A 21,037-nucleotide genomic window follows, 5' to 3' on the forward strand; every position below is an offset into this window, starting at 1 on the left:
TGTAATTTACCCTCTACCAGGGCGACAGATTGATTTTCCACAGATATTCACAGATATGTCTCTAGATAAATAGACGGTCATCTGGGTCTGTTGAAGAGGGTAGGTGTAATTATGGCTAAAAAAGTGCCCCAGCCATTTCAACACCCTGTGACCACCACAGACTTAACTGAACTTGTAGTTATCAACAATATCGAACCTTTATTCCATCGCTGAGTTTCCTAGTGTACAACGTGCATTGCTGTTAACTTCGTTATCATTAGAGTTAATCAGCCAAAAAGTGGGAAATGAAATTCATTTAAAATATGTAGATGTACCGGTGTAACGAAACTGAAAGTCCGTATAATGGTTAGGGTTAGTCTGACCTAAGAGGGTCAAAATCTAGGGCGGGGCTCACCTGTACAAATGAATGGGAAGCGGACTCTCTGTTATGGGGGACTTTCAGTCACTTTACATCGGTACGCGTGCGCGGTCGATCAACCCCGGCACTGGTACAGGTTGTATATAACGTCATACATTTAACATGCTGTGGTTACACGCATAAGCCGCAAAACTGAGATGGGCGAAAATACTGTCTTCGGCTACCAATACCTCTAGATCCATTATTTTTCAGTCTTTACATTGTTTGAAAATGGGTACAAACTCCTCCGTGTCCGTGATACTAATAGTCGTACCAAAAACTGGGTCAAGTCTACAACTCCTCACGTTTTTATTTATTCTTAGTTGGTTGCGTCCATGTGATCGTGACAGTGCGAATTGGTCTTCGCGCATGAAATACCGCACAGTTATAGACAGAGCCCTGTGCCTCCCTGTGTCATATAAAAGCGGGCATATCTGCTGGGCCATCTTCGTCCTTGTTGGTGTGCATGTATACGAGTCGTGATTTTTATCGTGGGTGAAACCTTCCATATACATTGTGAAAACAGTACAGGTTTTCGACAATAGACACATCGAATACCAAGGACGGCATTCAGGTTATTGAGGCATAATGCGACACGTGAACCCGGACAACGCTTCTATATAGTCCAGGATATACTCATCAAACACTAGTGCGTCACATGAGGGTATTATTACGGCTTTTTGAACTTACTGATGGCTACGCGTACACGTGTGACTATTTGCCTGGCGAATTAGATAACCTCTTGCACATGCATCTTCAACGCAATAGGCCCCTATGTAGTGACCCGCGGCCCTTGTATATGGAAGTAGACGCTATCAAGGAAATTACCAGTAGTTTATAGTAGAATGCTAGTGATATCCCTAGCCTACATGTAACAGTGACTGTTACAAACGCCAGCACAAAGAAAAACTAGTTATGTACTCGTAGAAGGTGCCTATACCCACGATGATCGTTGTCGCCAAGAGCTAGCTGGAAAAGGCTGTTTCAGATGACCAAAAGGCAGTTAGAGGTCTGTCAACAACCAGCTTCACTCCTACATGTAGGCCTACTTGTCAGTTCAAAGTGAGACACGAATAATGTCGATAAAAGCGTTTCCGCATTCGAAAATATTGCTTTTAGCCATCACCTGCTGTTGCATGGTTTGTTGCGCCAGATCACAGGTATATACCTCCACGGTAGCGATGGCTGACCTGGCGGGCAGAGAAAACGACATATTCAGGTGGATAGATGGCTACATCGACACAGAAATCCTGAGACTGAAAGCTTTGAAAAGGTATAAAAATTGACCTTGGATGTCATTCTTCTGAATGTTCCGTGTATTCTTCAACTGGATACTAATGCGAGCACGTTCTAGTAATTGTTAATAGTTTTCAACTAAATACGCTTAACCTTTCTTTTCAGATTTAAAAAAATTCTGCATTGATGTTGTTGTTTTGTTTTTTCACAGACAAGCGTCCCAAATACCTCGCCTTACCCCGACCCAAGCCGCAGCCCATGTACTTAATCCCCTGGGAGCATACCACACCATTAAAAAGTTCTCTTTTGTGTGGAAGAAACTTGCGGAAGCCCTCATAAGCCAGACGTGGGCTGCGCATCCAAGTGAGACTTTCTTAACAGCGGCCTCATTTTAGCGAATGCTGCATGTATCAAGCTGCTGCCTAAAACGAGGCAATGACAAATGCGTTCATTTAAAAACTAAATTAAATATGTAGAACAGTTTCATTAGCTATGTTTTTGTAATAGACTTGTGAAGATTCTTTTGTCTATAGCTACTTATATTTGTCTGATCTTACCATCCAATATTTCAAATAGCTATTTGAAATATTAAATTAAATATGGCGTATTTAAGTTTTATTACCGCGGTATGTTTATCCATTAGAGAACCTTAATTTTGACAAAGACAATACTGCCTTTTATATATCTATGACTCTGTCTGGATCGCACGGTATCAACACTCCACGTATTTTACAATGTTCACATAGAAAACTTATAGCTTTAAGTTGGAGAAAAATTTTAACAAGCTGACATGCACATTCCAGTAGTTCTCCTTTGAGCTTGGATAAAACTGTGGAGTTAAGCTCAACCCAACACCATTAAACAACATGTACACTTATTTAATTCCAGATATATCTCTTTCAAAGATCTCCAAGGATCTAAATCTCAAGCAGTGGCCTGGAAACCGGGATTTAGAAGGGGCGGCGTCGGCATTGGTGCGTCTCCAAAGGACATACGGTCTTTCCGCAGTCGACCTTCAAAAGGGGAAAGTGCTCTCCTCTGTCACAGAAGTTCATTTAGACTCCAATGATTGTTTTTTGATTGGGCTAGAAGCCGAGAAAACAGCTGATTGGCTAATAATGAGCGAGTGGATGACGCTTGCTCACGAAAAGATGAATAAACAGTCACTGTTTAGAGAAGCTCAGGTTTTTATTTCATTAGCAAAGGCATATTTGAAGGTTAGTTTCACATATATGGTTAAATCATAAGTTAACGTTTGGCCTTCGTTTTGCGTTAAAATAATGATAACCTTTGGAATGCATCCTTGATTTATATCGGGAACGAACAATCTTGAACGAATAAAATCATTTTATTCGCCCAAGGTACATGTACATGTACATGTACTGAAAAGAAAATAATGGTTTCTAAACTTCGTTTTTGGGTCCATCAATCGAAGATCTCCTTCGTTAAGATTAGGACATCTTATATTTCTCTTCACAAATGATAAATTATTCGTTGCAGCTGGAACAAACATCGAAAGCTGTGGAGTTTGCAACAAGAGCTGTAGCTTTGGGTGAGTGCAATGGCGTGTTCTTTATGCGTGCGTCCCTGTTTGCGCGTGCCTGCATGGAAGCGCGTTCTGTTAATACATTTGAACGTAGCGTCGGAGGAGCTTGGATTCCTAGTAACGCATATAAACCACTTTTACTAGTTTCTTATACGACTCAAATGAATCCGAGATGCCAAGGGATAAACGGAATGAAACACTCAATCCTCCACACTTAGGTCGCACGCCCTGGTAGTAACGTCACCTTGTGATGGCACATGGCTAAAATTTCATTTCTTTTATTCAGAGTATCTGGCGTAAGCATAATTTACCGTTTTTCGTCTAGGAAAAAGTTGTATAGGTGTTGGTTCCTTCTTTGTGTTGCTGATTTTTTTTAAATGATGTCCCACTCTATGTCATACTGAGTGTTACTTTCTTTTAATCTCCAAATGTATTTTGACAGATAAGTTTCTGTAGCATATTTTTTGTCCCTGAATGATTTAGTGTGGTTGTTAGATCTTAACTTGAATTGCCCACCACAAACAGGGGCGGATTTAGGCCGTCTTCTTGGTTTTCCAGAAGACGGTCAGATTTTCAAGTTTACATTGGTGGGTATCTAATTTTTTTCTGTCGGAAGACGGTCAAAAATGGTGGATGGATCAACAAAGATAATTTGGAATTCTGTCAGAAAATATCTCTGAATCTGCCCCTGACAAAAGCTTAAATAATTCACACATTCGTTCTTTATAGTGATTGCTGCGTCTTACACAATGTTGCTAGACAAATATTCACCTCACAAAGGACACTTGCTTGGCATTCTACAATTGCAGTTTTTCTCTTGCGTACTTACTGACATATTTTTTAGTATTTCCTTATAATGGCCCTGAATAATCTGCTGCATGCTATTCATACAACTGTAACTAACGTTTACTGTAAAATGGGCTGGCAGCTTCCACGTGGGAAATGTTTGTCTAACAACTGGAGGAAGATATGGCCAATTTGCGTTTTAACGTTTTATGAGTAAGGCGGGTTAAACCAAATCAGCCTTCTGTTCCGTCTTCTCTTTTTACTGGAGCGAAAATTGCTTGGTTTAATTTCATTGTTCACCGACCTTCCGTTGTATCCCACCGTTTCAAGGCCTTCGTGCACACATTTGAGATCCTTCTACAATTACCCCGCTAGATGATGAAAGGGACTGCAATCTTTCACCCATGGCCTTAGGTATATTTTTGATACATGTAATTGCAGGGGGCGATTGGAAATTTTATGCACATAGATCGACTTGACAAACGGCTTGTGTGCCTCGGATTCTAGGTCTAAGTTTAAATCATGGAAGTTAACTGCTGTTTTGTTCGTAGATACAGTGATAGTTAGACCATGCTGCGCTTCCACTGGAAGATTTAGATAAAATGATGATGTTTTTAAGGTTATTTAGGTTATATTAAGGTTATTATTATCAAGGTTATTAAGCTTATCAAGGTTATTATTCAGGTTATTATTATCAAGATTGTTATTAAGGTTATTAAGGTTAACAAGGTAATCAAAGTTATCAAGTCAACCTTGGACATAATAAGAGAAAGCCTTTCGTCATTATGTCCAAGAGTCAACGTTATTCGCGTGAATTTTTTCGCCCATTCCAAGTTAATCATAAGTAGATCTTCCTATATAGAGGGATAGGAATTCACAACGTCGAACGAAATGAACTTTAATGCTTTTTTGTTCTGAAGGTAATATATATTAGTATAAAATTTTTTTTAAAAGATTCTGAAAAGATTTAACTTTTTACATTTTTAGATCCAGGCAATAAAGAATACAGAGTCACTTTAGAGCAATATAAATCAACCAAAGAAGCCTGCGACTATGAGCCAGAGATAACCCCTGCAGCAGAGCTTAGCGTCTACGAAATGCTATGCCGTGGTGATATTTTACAGGTTGAACGCCCAGAAACCTTTCGTATTTAAAGTACTGTCATACCTAGCGTATAGCACTTATGTTTGAAAATATTGCCCATACGCAGATAAACGCAATGGGTTCTTTAAAATTACGTCGTATACATGTACGTCTCGAGTACGCAGACAAACGTTCGCATACCCGTAAGGAGGCAAAGTGTTTCAAAAATGTTCAAAAACAATTTCATACGTTGCTTAAATCTGCATTTTCATACGTTGGGGACTGTGTGATTTCATACGCTCTAAGTTGTGCGTATAATCGACGTCACACACGCGATACTCATACAGTGTGTACTTGCGTATCTCTCTACGCTAGGTGTGACAAAGCTTGTAGGCCTACTTGTATGAAACATCAAACAGAGCTGTACCAGTACTGACATGTAGATTAACGGGCCTTTTAATATCAAATATTTAATTAAAGTTATTGTCGAAAATGGACCGGCAGTATCACCCATACAAATATATGAACATATGCACATGCATTACTACGACATTTTTATACAAATATCTATATATATATAAATATTAAGACTAGCTTAAATATGCTGCTTTTCTTTCCAACTACTACTGGGAGTACAGGTTAAGGTGAAACTTTCATGTCTAATAATCGAATTACTGTTTTGCAGGAGAAAGCAGTGGAAAAGGCCCTTTATTGTAGGTATAAAGAGACAAATATACCGATCAAAGTCGCCAAGGAGGAAATATTGTACCGTGACCCCCGCGTTAGCATATTTTATAATGTCATATCCAACAGCGAAGCTCAACTTCTTGTTGAAATGGCGTCTTCAAAGGTGAGCAATTTTCTGACAGAAGCACGAAATACATTGTATAGTGTCATCACGTTTCCTATGAATACCAATAAAGAGATTTGTAATTTTTTCAGGAATTCTGCGATATTTTGATGTCAGAATCGTTATCGTGGCCTGCCTGTACATGTGCATGTAGGCCTACATGTGTCTATCGCAAGTGACCAATATGATATTTTTTAGCTTCTTTCCACTAGTGCCAGTACCTTTAAGTTAAGTAAAAAGGGACAAATTTTTGGTAAAGGGTAGAAAAAAAATCAGTTTCTCGGCCTTGGTGTGGCAACGTCAAAATGTGTCCCCACATGTAATTTATCACAATGGATAATCTTCCAGATGCATCAAGCTTACATTGGACAGTCCAAGATGTCTGCGATGAGAATAAGCCAAGTGTATGTAATATTTTTTATTTTTCTATTAATCCCCACAACTGAGAGACCATTCTGTTGAAAGCATGCTACATGTATTAAAAGCACTTCGGAATTTTATCGATCCGATCATATTTAACCATTGAGAAACACTAGTGCTATATACACATTTTTCTTGATTGCTTATTTTGCATAGTCAATGAACTGTATTGAATTATGATTTCGTAATTTTTGAAGGTTGCGGAAGCAATCACTACAGTGTTTATTGAAATTAACACTATAGTAATTGCTTCAATGTTAATTGTTTCGTAGAGGTTGGTTGGGAGACGAAGCGGCTGATGTGAAACAAATAAGTCAGAGAATTGCACAAATCACAGGCTTGGATACGACAATGAAGAGCGACATGTCAAATGCGGAAAAATTCCAGGTTAAAATGACATAATGTACATATGGTATTGTAATACAAAATGCTCACACTTGCATATAGTAAGAAGATTGATAGATAAAAAATGGATATTAATTAAATTAAAATTAAAAATAGTAAGAATTTATATTTAAAATTTTAATTTGAGAGAAACACTTTGCCGCATTACACATTTAGCATGTTCACATTTTCGGAAAAATTACTCCCGCCGGCCGAGTTTTAAGGTAAAAAACATGAAAATATCACAATATGGTTTTATTTAAGAACATGGTCTTTGATACATTATGGTGCTTGCAAGAATATTTTCCTGTAACTTTTCATTTAAGAGGAATTGGCCCTTTGAGGACGCAACTGCTGTCTTGGTGTTCGCTTATTCGGCCTGACAAGGCCTGACTGATTGCACAACCTGTCCAAATAGAAGTTTAAGTTCCCGGCTTGTCAAGAAAAAAAAAAAATCAATATCCGACGTCTAAATTGCGTTAGTTGTGCCTTTTGTCTGCACCGCTACATTTAACACCTTTACCGTCGCAACAGTTGTGCTAATTGCCTGCTCACAATTCTAAAGCGTTTTGGAAATATTTTAAGTCTTTCGAATAGTTGTTCTAGTTGTGTGCCGTATTTGTATTTATTGAAGCATTCATTCTACTAGAGTCTTTGGCTAATCGTTGATCTGCATGATTGTCAGAAATGACACAACGATGCTACAGGGTTATTTTCAGCAGTTTGCAGTATTGGTGCAATATGTTAATCTGTTCTCATATCGATAGTAATAATGCCTCTAGCAATCCTTGCCTTAAAGATAAAAAATAATAATCCATAATAATCTCTATCACACTGACACCGTCTATTGCAGGTCGTAAGCTATGGCGTAGGAGGTATGTATAAACCACATTATGACGCTTTCGGAGTCCACTACGACGCTTCCGAGGGTCCAGAATACCTCCGGGACTCCGGGGATAGAGTTGGGACATGGATGTTTTACGTAAGTTTCACTTGGAGAACTCTAAGACTTCGGTAATAAACTTCAAGAGTTGGCGAGAAATCTATTACAGGTCAAACAGTATATGATATCTGTAGTTTGTGCATTCACTGGTTGGTCCAAATATTAGCATTAATATTAAAACATTATACTTGAATTCTATTCTAATATGATATACATATATATATGATATATGTAACTTTAATAGCGTAACTTTATATATTTGTAGCTCACCGATGTTGAAGCGGGGGGAGCCACCGTATTTCCCGCTATTAAAGTTACAGTGCCGCCGGTCAAGGTAATTAATTATTAGTACCAATGTTTCAAGCTCTATCTTTGCAGTAGATTAAAGACCGCTGATTAAAGAAATTGAAATCCCTACACGATATTTTCTTTTAGAAGAACCGTCATTTGTATGCAACTAGCTTTTATTCCGTTTCATAGAACGCCGCTGTGTTTTGGTACAATCTGAAGAGAGACGGTAGAAGGGACACGTACACGATCCACGCTGGCTGCCCGGTCTTACTGGGACAAAAACTGGGTAAGTCGATAGACTTTTTTTACCATATAATAGGTGGTCAGACAGGCTTTGACACAAGGACTCATAGCCTATCAGTATATATGTGCTTTCTTTGAAAACGAGAAGAAAGTGCTGTCACCTTTTCTTTTTTTCGCAGCACTAATTTTCACAACACGATTTTACAACGATCCTGTTTTGTGCAGTATACATGTATTTATAGATTTACATCTATAAAACAGATCATATGCCATCTGTTTTTTATCATTTGATTATTTTCCAGTTGCCAATAAATGGATACGGGAGAGGGGACAGATTTTTCACAGGAGGTGCAGGCTCGATCGAAATTCACCCGACGATTGAGAAATCATTTTTGAAAACGCAATACATTATGGTGTGAAAAACGCCAAAGATTGTATGATGTGTAGAAGTTCATTGACGTGCAGATCTAGTATATTAAAGTGTCGCCCTCTATAGTACATGTAGGGTCTCTGAATGTGTACCGGTACAGTTGGACCACTATACCGCTGTATGAGGTGTGGCATAGAAAGCGTCGGGTAGTGCATACCGTACGTGTGTCTCGATCCCGTGAGTTTTGGCCCAACTGCATTAGGAACTGAGCCTTTTCATCCTTCTGACGTAAAGATTTTTATCTTTGCTCGTATCAGCCAAAATCAGGTCCATGGCCGCCAATTTATGCTATGGCAGGTTACAAGAAAGCAGCTTGTTTTGAATTATATATTGAAAAGTAATTGGTGTCTTGATGCAGTTATTGCCTGGGTCACTTCAATCGGCCATTCTTTGCTATAAATATGCGCACTTGTGACATTTCTGAATGAATAAAACCGAGTAAATTAATTTTATTCATTCTTTTTTTAAATTTTAAGATGCACAATTGAATCATCCAAGAATGATATACGAGCAACAAGATCTTCAAATTATTCTTTGCGAAACAACAGTAAAATGGATTCATCTGCATTAGATTTGTCAGCATTGTTTTTTTTTTTTACTTCTTTATTTATTTCTAATGTATTAGACTACAGTTATAGAAAGATGGGTTCAGTATCTAAACCCTATTCAGATTCAGATTAACCTGTACTAGTTTGGAAATTTCCTAAATCTACATTTTCTATGTCTACTTATCCTGAAAATCTACTAATTTGGCCCAGTTCAGACCTTAAAACTATAAACCCCCTCAAATTTAAGTAAATGACATCGATAGTTCCTTCTGTAATAATCAGGAAGATCTTATAAAATTTAAAAAATGGGTTGAAACATCGAATGCAAGTGCAGGGACCAGTGGAGTAATGATTCGAGAGTAGCAGAAAATTGCTTATTATCCTCGAAGAAAGGCCATTGCCGCCGGTAAATCTCGTATATAGTACCTTTAACATAAACAAAGTGAAAGTATCAGCCTGAATTTCAGAGTAGACTGGAAACACACTTCTGTACTAACAGCATGCCACCAGATACTGGAAACATGAGACAGAGACATGTGCATAGTCAAGAGGCGAGTTTCCAGCAATTTAGGGTGGTTTTGATCTAATATGATAGCAATTTTACTAATTTGTCCTGATTGATTAATGACTTGCTCTGTTAAGAATGAGACAAGGCGATACAATCATCGCGATAGTAAACATGAGAACAGATGGAACTGTTTTTGAAAAAAAACAAACTCTACCAAGGTGCCAAGTGGAATGTAGGTTGGGTATTGAGGGATTCGGTAGTACGTGTAATATCTATAGCTTAAGCACGTCTGCATACATCATATGTCAAAGGGAATACAGTTATTTTAGCTTAAAAGGTATCAAATCCTGTATATATGCTTATTTTCGTGAGAATGGTTTGAGCCACAACCCCTCAACTAAAATGAACCCTACCTGTTGATATTTACATAACAATCAGTCGCTCACCGCAGTACGAGTTGTCTTCCAGATTAGTCACTTGGCAGTTGGACATCGTAAAGTGAAGACGCAGGATATGCACGGCAAAATTGCGAGTTCAAGGTTTTATTAGGCGTACAAGAAAATATATCTTGTAAGTATCATTATATGTACATTTATCTTTGTAATAAAACACTAGAAACGCGTACGTTTAGTCAAATGTATATAACACATGTCTTTGTTATGTTATGTATTAGAATGCATGCAGAAAAATCAGTGCACGCAGCAGAACGTTGAATTACATCTAAATTTATTTGAAATCTTTTGGCATTGTGAGCTTTCTGTCTTTTTGAAAAAATGTTTTGGTCCTAGATAATTGAATGAGAATTAATGTGGGTAGCATGATGGCAATGAATATGACGAGTAAAGATTATAGTGTTCTTTAACACTGAGTTTTGATACGTGTTCCCCATTTACTTGTAAAGGCGTATTTATTTGGAGTTATTTAATACTTTTAAATGTTTCTTTTAGATGAATGGCGTGAGACGTAAGCCGTTTTCTGCTGTGGATGGAGAAGCCTTCAAAATTTTTTTCAGGTAAGTACTCGTTATGTATTTCAACACAAGCGCGCCCACACGGTTTCTCAATGCGTTAAGTTGAATGCTAATTTAAAAAAGCATATTATTATACATGAAGGTTCACACTGTATTTAAGGTGCCTCAACTTTTCCATAGATTACAACGCTAACTATATCAAGACATATATATACATATCCCTACATATCCGATATTGATCAAATGCAATTGTTAGTGCAATAGCTAGACTACCATTCTGTGGATGCATTATTTTCATACAATTATCTTAAGGCAATCTCAAGCCAAGCTTTTTTTCTGAAACTTTCAGAAATGTCAACAAAGATGTAAGGAATTTCAATTATAAGTATGAATCTTATGTACCTATCATACGCAAGTATCGATACTAAATATTTCTTCATATTTCAGATGCACCACATTTTCCGATTAACTGCAATAAACGGAACCTGCAAGTTACCCAGCCTTTTGTTCGGATTCCAGAACCCGACACCATTATTATCTTAAAATCGAATAAACTCATTTACAATGTCTTTGGTTTTTCATTTTGATATGAAGTAGTTAAAACGGTAATGATAATAAGGGGAATGATTGATCTGTTAGCCATGTAACAAGTTGTCAAGCGCTCTCAAAATTTTCTGTAAAGTTTAATATATCAATATTGCTCTTGTTTTTTGTTTGCGTTATCTTATTTGTTTAATTCGAAATCGTTTTTACATTTTGTTAATGTGCCTTAAATTAAGTTATGTGACCAAGTAAATCAATCTTAATAGGCATTCATTTTTCAAGCCACAAAAAGAATGTATTTAAATTGTTTTGGAAATACCTGTTAGAATAATTTGTGGTTACAATGGTACTTTGCTAAATTTGTTTCTATTTCTATTGATATTTATTGATATCTTACTGAAATTTGCTGGGGAAGGTATGATATTGATCACAAATTTTCAAACCCCTCTTCTCGTGAACGTTTCGTTTAATAAAAATATCATGTAAAGATGATTTTTAATTTTCCCACTTCCATCACCTGGTCATAAAAATATACTTAATAATCCAAGTAATTATTTGTTTGATTACAAATCTTGGCATAGTAGAGTTTCGTGTACTATTCAAATGTGTTAATAAAATGTTGACATCCCCTGCCCTGCAAAACCTTGCTGGCATACTTGTTTATTTTGAATTTGCCAAATTCTCTTTGAGGAAATCTGGTCTTACTTTGCTGCTCGAGTTTCTCAATTTTTCATTTTGGCATAGACCCTTGTTTTTGGTTTCGTCTGCCCTAAAAAACATCAATACCTTTGTACTTCATGTAGATTAAAATTATCTATTAAAAGAAACTCTCGGAAATGGAATGAAATGCTTTAGTTTTAACTTTCAATGAATTAGTGCACAGTTTTTATATTCTTTTGACTTTTACTTTTCACTCTCAAAATAAAATAGACTCGCACCACCTGTCACCCCTCAAATGAAATGGACTCGCCCACCTGTCACCCCTCAATTAGAATGGACTATCCCCACCTGTCACCCCTCAAATAGAATGGACTCTCCCCACCTGTCACCCCTCAAATAGAATGGACTCGCCCCACCTGTCACCCCTCAAATAGAATGGACTCTCCCCACCTGCCACCCCTCATATGAAATGGACTCGCCCCACCTGTCACCCCTCAAATAGAATGGACTCGCCCCACCTGTCACCCCTCAAATGAAGTGGACTCGCCCCACCTGTCACCCCTCAAATGAAGTGAACTCGCCCCACCTGTCACCCCTCAAATAGAATGGACTCGCCCCACCTGTCACCCCTCAAATGAAGTGGACTCGCCCCACCTGTCACCCCTCAAATGAAATGGACTCGCCCCACCTGCCACCCTTCAAATGAAATGGACTTGCCCCACCTGTCACCCCTCAAATAGAATGGACTCGCCCCACCTGCCACCCCTCAAATGAAATGGACTCGCCCCACCTGTCACCCCTCAAATAGAATGGACTCGCCCGACCTGCCACCCCTCAAATAGAATGGACTCGCCCCACCTGTCTCCCCTTACAATAAAATAGACTCGCCCCACTTGTCAAGTCTCCACACGGATTGGACAAAAACAAAAAACAACGCATTCTTTACTATAACATAGTTTATTTAGATTTGAATTTAAGGATTGCTAAATCAAATACATTTTAAAAGTATCAATTGGAAACTGCTTTGTACGTGCAGTATGCATGATAATTAACCTTTGATAAATTGTATGTAAAAATAATTTAATGCACATATTTTATTCAGTAAAATTGCAACATTTTTTATAGTAAGATGTACTCTTGAAATATAGAAAAACCGATTTTGTTGCACATACCAAGTACCTGAAAACGACCATTCAAAAGTTATACATACCAGTACATGCCAACCAGGCGAAAATTCATGAACATTAAGTAAATTAAACACACTTAATTGTGGAATACTGCTGAATTGTTGAAAAAAATTGCTCTTTCTTGCCGTTTTTGGTTTCAGAATTTCGTTCTTTCACAAGTGATGTTAGAACACCCAGAGTGTTTATACAAAGATGAAGGCAAATATTAAATAATGGAGAGGTTTGTTATAAACAGAATTGGATATTTCAAAGTATGCTATAAGATAATTTGGAAAAATCTACAGCATATCTTTATTTACCGTTTTAATTAGCTGCAATATTTTAGCACTGTTAACAAGATAGACCATGGCGAAACTGAAATGCAATACTAAATTTCTTTAATAACAATCGGCAGTTGAACAATTTATGTGAAATCTTAATGCGCAACGTAAGTAAACAGTGATCTCAATACACGGACAGAATTTTGGCAAAAACATTTGATAATTTGCAAAGTTTTCAAGAAATCTTTTAAGTATGTTTCGAAACAGTCCAAAGAATACAATTTGAAATAGATTAAATATGTTTTTAAAAGCCTGTGTATATAAACATCACTTTTATAACCGTCTCTGGGTCGTTTAGAAATTGAAAACTCCAAAAAGAAAAACACATTTATTCGGCTGAAATAGTTTGTCACTCGTAGGTTTACGGTTATATCATTATAAACATTTAAAATTAATAAATGCAATTTTACAATGCCAATTAAGATAAAATATCATGTGATAGCTAATCGACTTTAAAGAACGATCCTACTAAAGAGTAGGCCGACTATATGATGAAAAAATACCTTTATCCCCAAAGTCTAATTAAACGTGTAGATAGTTTGAGGTCGCCGAAAGAGTTTTAATGGAATCAGATTCATTCGAGCTCGTTGTTTGGAACAATTAAATATAATAATGATTCATACCTAAGGTATATGGCTTATAAATTATATCAGTAAACTATTTTCAACTTCAAAAAATCGATTTGTTATCTTTAAATGCTTTTAAAATCACAACAAGATCACACGCCAATCCACCATAAAACTGTTCAATCGTGATAATTGTATGTACGTGTGCGCTCGTGTAATGAGTGTGTCCAGTTCCTTAATACGGACTGAAGGCTGGGTGTGGTTCGATCAGTCACGTGCCTTCTGCAGTCAGCAAATTAGAGTCTAGTTCTGAAATATGAAAATAATACGTTAATAACGCATTTAATTATTCTATGATGATAACATACATGTATTAACTGAGACCAAAGAAACTTCAAATGAAAAAAAGTAGCGTTGATATTGAAAGAATTAGCACTGGAAGAGCATCAAATTTATACAGAAATTCCAATAAAAAGATATAAAATTAGAGCACAAAAGAACTATACATTTCTGAACAAATTTCAATAAATGTGATACTTGTCTCTAACACTTTGAATCGAATGGCCAGGAAAAGTCAAAAGAAAAATAAGTAAAAGTAAAAACGACCACCTTCGTTCTTCTGTTTTAGTTTCAATTTTAAAATAAAACGTAATAAGATTTTTAAATCAATCTAGTATATATCAGCTTTTAGTACAGACACTCAAAGTCTAATACTAGTAAATTTAACAAATATTGAAGAAATTTCTATAAACTACAGGAGATAGAAACTGGACAACAAACTGTGACAGTTTACATGCATGATAACGGGTTCCTTTCGTATTATTCAGTGACAGCGTGCCATCGAGTTTTTAAATATTTTAAAAGATGGTCACCATACAGTTTTACAAAATGTGAAGGACCAACGAGCTACACTGTCGACTGGCATTTAGAGGACATAACATGGCAATTTGAACACCCAGAAACGTGAACTACGCGGTACTAGAAATGTTGAAAAGGGGCCATTGTGAGAAACATTCCGGATACAAATAACACCATGGTCATTACCGACAGAGAACAATAGAAATGCAAACAAAGTTGCTCATATAAACTACGATTTCACGTTACACATAACCTTTTTCATTATTATACGTCTTTACTGCAAGAATGAAAAAGAAGTGTTACTTACAAGACACATTTGCTTTTACGCAGTTGAAAGTTCGGCTCTTCGTCTTCGTCTGACACAGTCCAGCTGTCAAGTGACTATAATTCTGAAAACAGCTCGCACCGTGTCCACTGACTTATTGTTATGTAAATCACAACAGGTAGGCCACACGCACCCTGAGCTGGCCACACGTGACTAGGAGAGTTGCTGCTGAGATCCTTCTCATGGAAATAGGCGAAAATAATTACGAATGGCCTGACAGATAAATTGATGAAATCAGACTTTTAGGCGAGTGAGACATAAGGACGAATAAAAGGATCGTTTTATTCGTCGAATATGAGGATTCATGTTAATTCACCGTTAATTCTAAGTTCCCAGTGTCTACTGAAACGCAGGATGCAGTAGGGGTGCGCTTGAATAATGCGATTTATGCAAATAGTAAATGTCCGCATCGTTAGTTTGCCGCAAATAACTTTATAAACCACTGTTGAAATAAGTAGGAGCTATAGTACAATTTAAAATAATTATTTTAAAAAACAAAACACGATAAGATAAATGTATTTGCAGACATACTTACAAAAATGGTTATAAAATCAAGTTTTGACTGTTTCTGCATACATGTACGAGTCACGGGCGGTTCCAGGATTATTTGAAGGGGGGTCCGGAACGACAGGCTTCGGATGCGATGCCGACCATCGCCCCCTTGTTTTGGGCCTCCTCAAGGGCCCCCAAATTTTTTTTTGGTGTTTTGGAGAGTAAAAAGTGCCCTTTGGTACGGTTTAGAACTATTATTTAGCAAGTCAATTTTCTTATCTAAAGAGGGGGAATATTGATGTGATACGTTTTACAGAAACCGAAGGGGGGGGGGGTCAGGACCCCCTCACTCCCCCTTTCTAAATCCCCCACTGCAAATGTACCATTATACACCATACCTGCAGTAACAAGCATTTTGATAAGAAAGAATGGGAGGGGGGTGAAGTAAGGTTTATCTTTTGCAGAAAAAAAGACCCATCTTAGTATATTTTATTCTTAAAAACATGTTTTCAGTTCAAATGAATCCGTTGTGCCATGTGTTTCTTTAAACATTTTATCATTGGAAATGGCTCAACTGCTTGATTAAAACAGATGATTTTTTACTTTTATCATATATGTATAATCTAGCCATGAGCAGAAAATAGCCAAATAAAGAACCAGAATAAATTCAAAACAATTTATTTTCATTAAAATCTATTCTGGCCAGCTTGATATATACTAGCAATACAACATTCTGTATCAACAAAGTACTCTTATAAACAAGTACCAGCAGAAAAATGTGGCTGCAAATATAATTGTTCATAAAAATAAAAAATGTGCACATGTTAGCAACTTAATAATTATGATTTCACACATTATAAGTAAATACTAGTATGGTACAGTAAATTAACACTGAAAACTATGATTTATATGGTCTATGACATGAGGTCTATTTGGATGAGCAGTTACTTAATATTAGTAATGATTGATACAAATGGCACATTCCAAGCAGTATACATTTATAACATTGCCCCCAGTGTTTTATTTTCCTTGCCAGTATAAAATATCCAAACAAGCCAGGGGGGGTTTGGGGGGTTCGAAAGAACCGCCCCTTTTGCTGGGAAAAGGTCCACTCTGGGTAAAATTTGATCTAGGTACATGAAGTTTTTATGGGAAAAGGTCCACTTTTTCAGAAAAAGAACCCCCCTTTTGAAATTGCTGGCTACGGGCCTGGATTTAAGACATATTTTCAGAATCATGCCACATTGTTTTCTGAAATTAAAGTATGATTATGTTAGTGAATTAACTCCACTGGTCTGGACATTAATGAAAAGAAGTAGGAAGGGACACACATCTGATTTTGTAAATTCTTTGCCATGATTTTTGGTATCATGGTATAAGACTGAAAATGTGAAAAAAAAAATGTAGATAACATACACTGTGTATAATTGTTAAATCATCACCATTTTCCAATAAGGCCAAACCATGCGCTAATATGCTCACAGTTTGGTAACATTAAATCCTTTTACAGCAGAAATACATCAACTACTTTACACCAATAAAAAAGCAGGTATGAGACTACTTTTGTTTAAGGTCTTAAACAGTACTGCAAAGTAACAACTAAACACTGCAAAAAGTTACATTTTTACCAAAACTGTAAAATATGATCTGTTGAACCAGTAGTGTGCTTGGTAAGACACAGGTAATTCAGTTAATCTGCAATATGCAAATTGGATACAATTCATTACATTGAAGAAAAAGAGGCAATGGGGGTGTAACAGTGAGACTAATACATGTAATATACTTATCAGTAAAGTAATCAGTAAAATGAATTTATTCACAGATGTACCCTGTAAATCTCACAATGAGGTACGGTATGTTCCATCAGATCATGCAGAAAAGACAGATTCACCAACTGACTAACTTAACCAATATTTAAACCACAAAATGTCCCCACATCACCGGATTACATACTGTGTAGCTTATAAACTGGCACTAGTGTCTTCTCACCATGGAATTTTAAATCCCATGTTCATCAAGTCATTCCTATGAGGACAGCAATAAGAGACCATTCCCATAACCCTATTGTACTAGCAGGATCGATCTATCTCCAAGGGGATTTCGCTAAATTGCTTTCAGTTTAAGCATGCACAAAAGTTATTTACCCCCCTAGCAGCTTCAGTGGGCATGACAGACATTTGAGCTGTTTAAACTGAATGCAATTTAGCAAGAAGCCCCTCAGAGTTAGATTGATCCTGCTTGAACGATAGCTTTGTGGGAACCCAGTTTTAGTCTATTTACAGTCCAAGTTAGCCCATTTATGATCATGGCTTTTCAGTATTAGCACAACAGTATATTAATTGCTATTACTACGCCACAGCAAGTGAGTCAAAACGGGTTGAGTTGGTATTGGGAGCAGAGTAAAATAATATAGTTCACATCCTAGCAAACTATGGTAAAAGTACAAATAAATAACAGTAAACTTCAACATTTACAACTGTATTTAAAAATGCTGCAATCCATAGCTTTTCAGTATAATCATAATAACACATAAACCTTATCCAAGGCAGCGAGGAGAGAGTATATTTCACAGGATAATGGCACTGTACACATAGGCACAATACTCCAGCAATGCATTTAAAGCTAGGAAAAAGTACAACAAGACATATTTCAGTTGTAAAAGGTTTCTTTGATTTGAATAATGAATAATAATCCTGTTTTGCTTTGATACAAACTGAGAAAAGATATTTTATATGACAATGGCAGGCATATTTTTAAAGGGGGAGGGAGGGAGGTGAAAGAACAGAGAGGGAGAAATATTCTCTTCAAACAGTGAGACAGCAAAATATATGATTATCCTTATCATGTACATGTACTATTAGCATAGTTGAAAGCTAGGTAAACCTTGGTCCACTATTCCCTTGTAAAAGAAATCACATTGCACCTATGTTCTTTGCAGATTTATAGGATACAACACGGAGTACCTACTGAGCAAACACCCTAAGTTTCAGAGCACCGACTGTGACTCTCCTCTACCCAGTTTTGACACCGTTTCAGCATGCTGATTTTCAGGGGGTTCGGAGGGTTTGAAAGAACGTCCCTTTTTGTCAGAAAAGGTCTATTCTGGATAAAATTTGATCTAGGTACACATAGATTTCATTGTGAAAGGTCCACTTATTGAGAAAAAGACCCCCCCCCTTTTTTTTTTGAATTTTCTGGCTACAGGCTTGCAGTACATGTACTGGTTCTAGAGGGGAGTTCTCAGTTGACTCTGAAACCCAGAGATTTCATTATTCCCCATGGGTCCAGTGGTTTTGAAGCACTAGCACAGTAGCTGTTAAGTACTGGCATGGCAGCTACTCTCAGGTTGACTTGGTGCTATAGTTAGTCAGGGATAATACAGATCTTCTACTTTCTATCCTAAGGGTAAGTGATCTCTTGCCAGAGCTCTGAAAGTGGACAATCATGCGCATTATGTACTGATCTTCAGTTTGGTTTAATGGCTGAGGACACGTAGAATGGCTAGTACAGATGTTGTCACAAGCTCTACATGTACAAGTTACAAGCAGGATTTGGGAACAATGGATGCAAACAGACAAAAAACCCAACCAGCTTCATCTGAAATTCCTCAAATGCATTAACACAAATTAGATGAAAAAGAACCCCTCAAATGATGATTCATAAAAGCAATGTAAAATACACTTCCTCTTAAGGCACCTTTCTGTACCAAGTTCTGAACTCGCATCCCACTTAAATAAATTTTGAAGACTTGTGTTGTTTTTTTTAGCTTAAACCAGTGCATTTTTCACAATTTTGAATAAAAATGCAATTTTTGAGCAAGGGCTGCAATTAACATCATTTCAATAGGCTGTATCATGCCTCTGAAATAAAGGTACACGCTACCTTGAAATAAAACTGAAAGATTATAAAAATAAAAAGTAATGACAAAGACATGATACTGAAGTTCAATTCCAAATAATTAATTTTGTTAGTCTTGTACATGTGAATACTGTGCTATATCAAAGATCTAAGCAAGAATGGGTTGATTTTGACATCTGAATGCACAAATTTGAAGGATATACAACCTGAAAGAAAAGAGTATAATGCATACTTGGCATATACTACAGTAGTACATGTACAGAAAGTATGCCTTAAGAGTAAGACACATCTATCAAGCTTGTAATGAATGAGGTGGTCAAGCATAACTTAATGCACAGTGTCCAAGTGCAGCCAGCTGCTTGATTTTGGGGCCGTAGCAATAGTCCGAAGGTTCAATAGTCCGAAGGTTCATTGGTCCGAATATTTACTATAGAACCTTCGGACCAATGAACCCTTGATTAAAAAAACGATGAAAATGTTACCACTTTTCAGACCAATGAACCTTCGGACCAATGAAATTTCGGGCTATCGAGATGCCCCCTTGATTTTAGTGGAAAGTAATTACATGGAGGTGCAGTAAAAAGCATATATATCATGCATCACAACCACAAGCGGATCCAGAAAATAAAAGTGGAACCAAGCACAGTTCAGCTTCCATTTTCTTTTGCCCAACCCTTAATGATGAAATGTAGTTGAAGTACTTGAAATATAATGCATATTTTCAAAGTATGTTTCCACCGCCTTGCTTTGGGAAAATGATTTGGCTTCCAGATATCCTCTAGATCCGCTTATGAAAAATTTAATTGATCTTCCATAGTCCACAATCACAAACCATTTACATGTACATTTTCAGTTATACACCCAGTTGTACATGCATTCAATCTCTTCTTGTCAACAAAAAGATAATATTCGCTAAGAGAACATATCTGTATCTGTCCATATACGTCTAAGAAGATCACTACTGGTATGAGATAGACGAGATATATGCCCTTAGACTAGCCACAATGTCGTCCCACAATCACCAACACAAAATCTGCTTATATGTATACTGTTTAAAAGAGCAAGACAGTGTGGTAGCTGCCCCAATTTATATACATGGATGTGGTAAGGACTGTTATAACTAGCTTTACATGGTATATCTTACACATTTGCTACATTGTAGCCATATCTCTGGGTAGCCAACTCATTTGAACATTTTCCATGTACTTTTGACAATCAATTTATATGCAGTTTTTGGGGGCAAAACTCGTGAAAAAAATTTTATGGACTTTGAGAACCTACAGCAGGCTTATAAAGTTTCACATATTTAGAAGTAATTTCCGAAAGTGCATGTACATGTACATGTTCGTACTGCATGCGCGTGTGCAGTAGCACATCTTGGGCATATTGTGCAGTACTACTTCAGTCTTGGCATCCTAGCTTAAATGTTGACAAACCTAAAACTACTTAAGTTTTGTATTTCTTTAGTGTGACAGTATTGACAACAATTTTTGAACATCAGACACTGAACACCATGCATCCCCCATAGGGTAATTCCTACATGTATTGAGCCTTAGTTTCAGTAACATTGAACACCTTAAAATATACAAGTAG

At 36.9% G+C, this 21,037-nt stretch overlaps 2 protein-coding genes and 1 long non-coding RNA gene across 4 annotated transcripts in view; 1 reads left to right on the forward strand and 2 right to left on the reverse strand.

Moving 5' to 3' along the window:
- The first annotated feature begins 168 nt into the window (after positions 1 to 168).
- On the forward strand, positions 169 to 11,347 carry LOC106153823 (prolyl 4-hydroxylase subunit alpha-1-like). 2 transcript variants are annotated; one of them, XM_013527925.2, is made up of 14 exons: positions 178 to 1,670; positions 1,845 to 1,996; positions 2,522 to 2,850; positions 3,134 to 3,185; positions 4,953 to 5,089; positions 5,734 to 5,898; positions 6,247 to 6,302; positions 6,591 to 6,705; positions 7,556 to 7,684; positions 7,911 to 7,979; positions 8,126 to 8,222; positions 8,482 to 10,235; positions 10,613 to 10,677; positions 11,083 to 11,347. In XM_013527925.2, exons 1-12 carry the CDS (start codon positions 1,474 to 1,476, stop codon positions 8,559 to 8,561), a joined length of 1,578 nt encoding a protein of 525 aa, XP_013383379.2. In that variant the 5' UTR covers positions 178 to 1,473; the 3' UTR covers positions 8,562 to 10,235; positions 10,613 to 10,677; positions 11,083 to 11,347. The 2 variants fall into 2 exon arrangements, with proteins under 2 accessions (XP_086860700.1, XP_013383379.2); XM_087004574.1 differs by lacking the exons at positions 6,247 to 6,302; positions 6,591 to 6,705 and having other exon boundaries at positions 169 to 1,670.
- Positions 11,348 to 13,292: 1,945 nt separating this feature from the next.
- LOC106178088 (uncharacterized) lies at positions 13,293 to 15,219 on the reverse strand. Its single transcript, XR_015332842.1, has 2 exons — positions 15,077 to 15,219; positions 13,293 to 14,220 (listed from the first exon to the last, which is right to left on the reverse strand). It is a non-coding gene; the product is annotated as an uncharacterized LOC106178088 (long non-coding RNA).
- Positions 15,220 to 16,248: 1,029 nt separating this feature from the next.
- LOC106153775 (regulator of G protein signaling 7) overlaps positions 16,249 to 21,037 on the reverse strand; it is a 64,390-nt gene continuing 59,601 nt past the window's right edge. Inside the window, 1 exon segment of the mRNA XM_087005567.1 lies at positions 16,249 to 19,014. Coding sequence (XP_086861693.1) covers positions 18,928 to 19,014 — 87 coding nt within the window. The 3' untranslated portion in view covers positions 16,249 to 18,927.

Source organism: Lingula anatina, chromosome 2 (assembly GCF_051362555.1).
Source record: "Lingula anatina isolate TDL-2025a chromosome 2, LinAna3.0, whole genome shotgun sequence".
Classification (NCBI taxonomy): domain Eukaryota; kingdom Metazoa; phylum Brachiopoda; class Lingulata; order Lingulida; family Lingulidae; genus Lingula; species Lingula anatina.

Coding starts and splice junctions, on each gene's coding strand:
- LOC106153823 (XM_013527925.2), top strand. CDS start 1,474: ATGTCGATAAAAGCGTTTCCGCATTCGAAAATATTGCTTTTAGCCATC. Junction 5,090..5,733: donor GCCGTGGTGATATTTTACAG/GTTGAACGCCCA, acceptor ACTGTTTTGCAG/GAGAAAGCAGTGGAAAAGGC. Junction 6,303..6,590: donor GCGATGAGAATAAGCCAAGT/GTATGTAATATT, acceptor ATTGTTTCGTAG/AGGTTGGTTGGGAGACGAAG.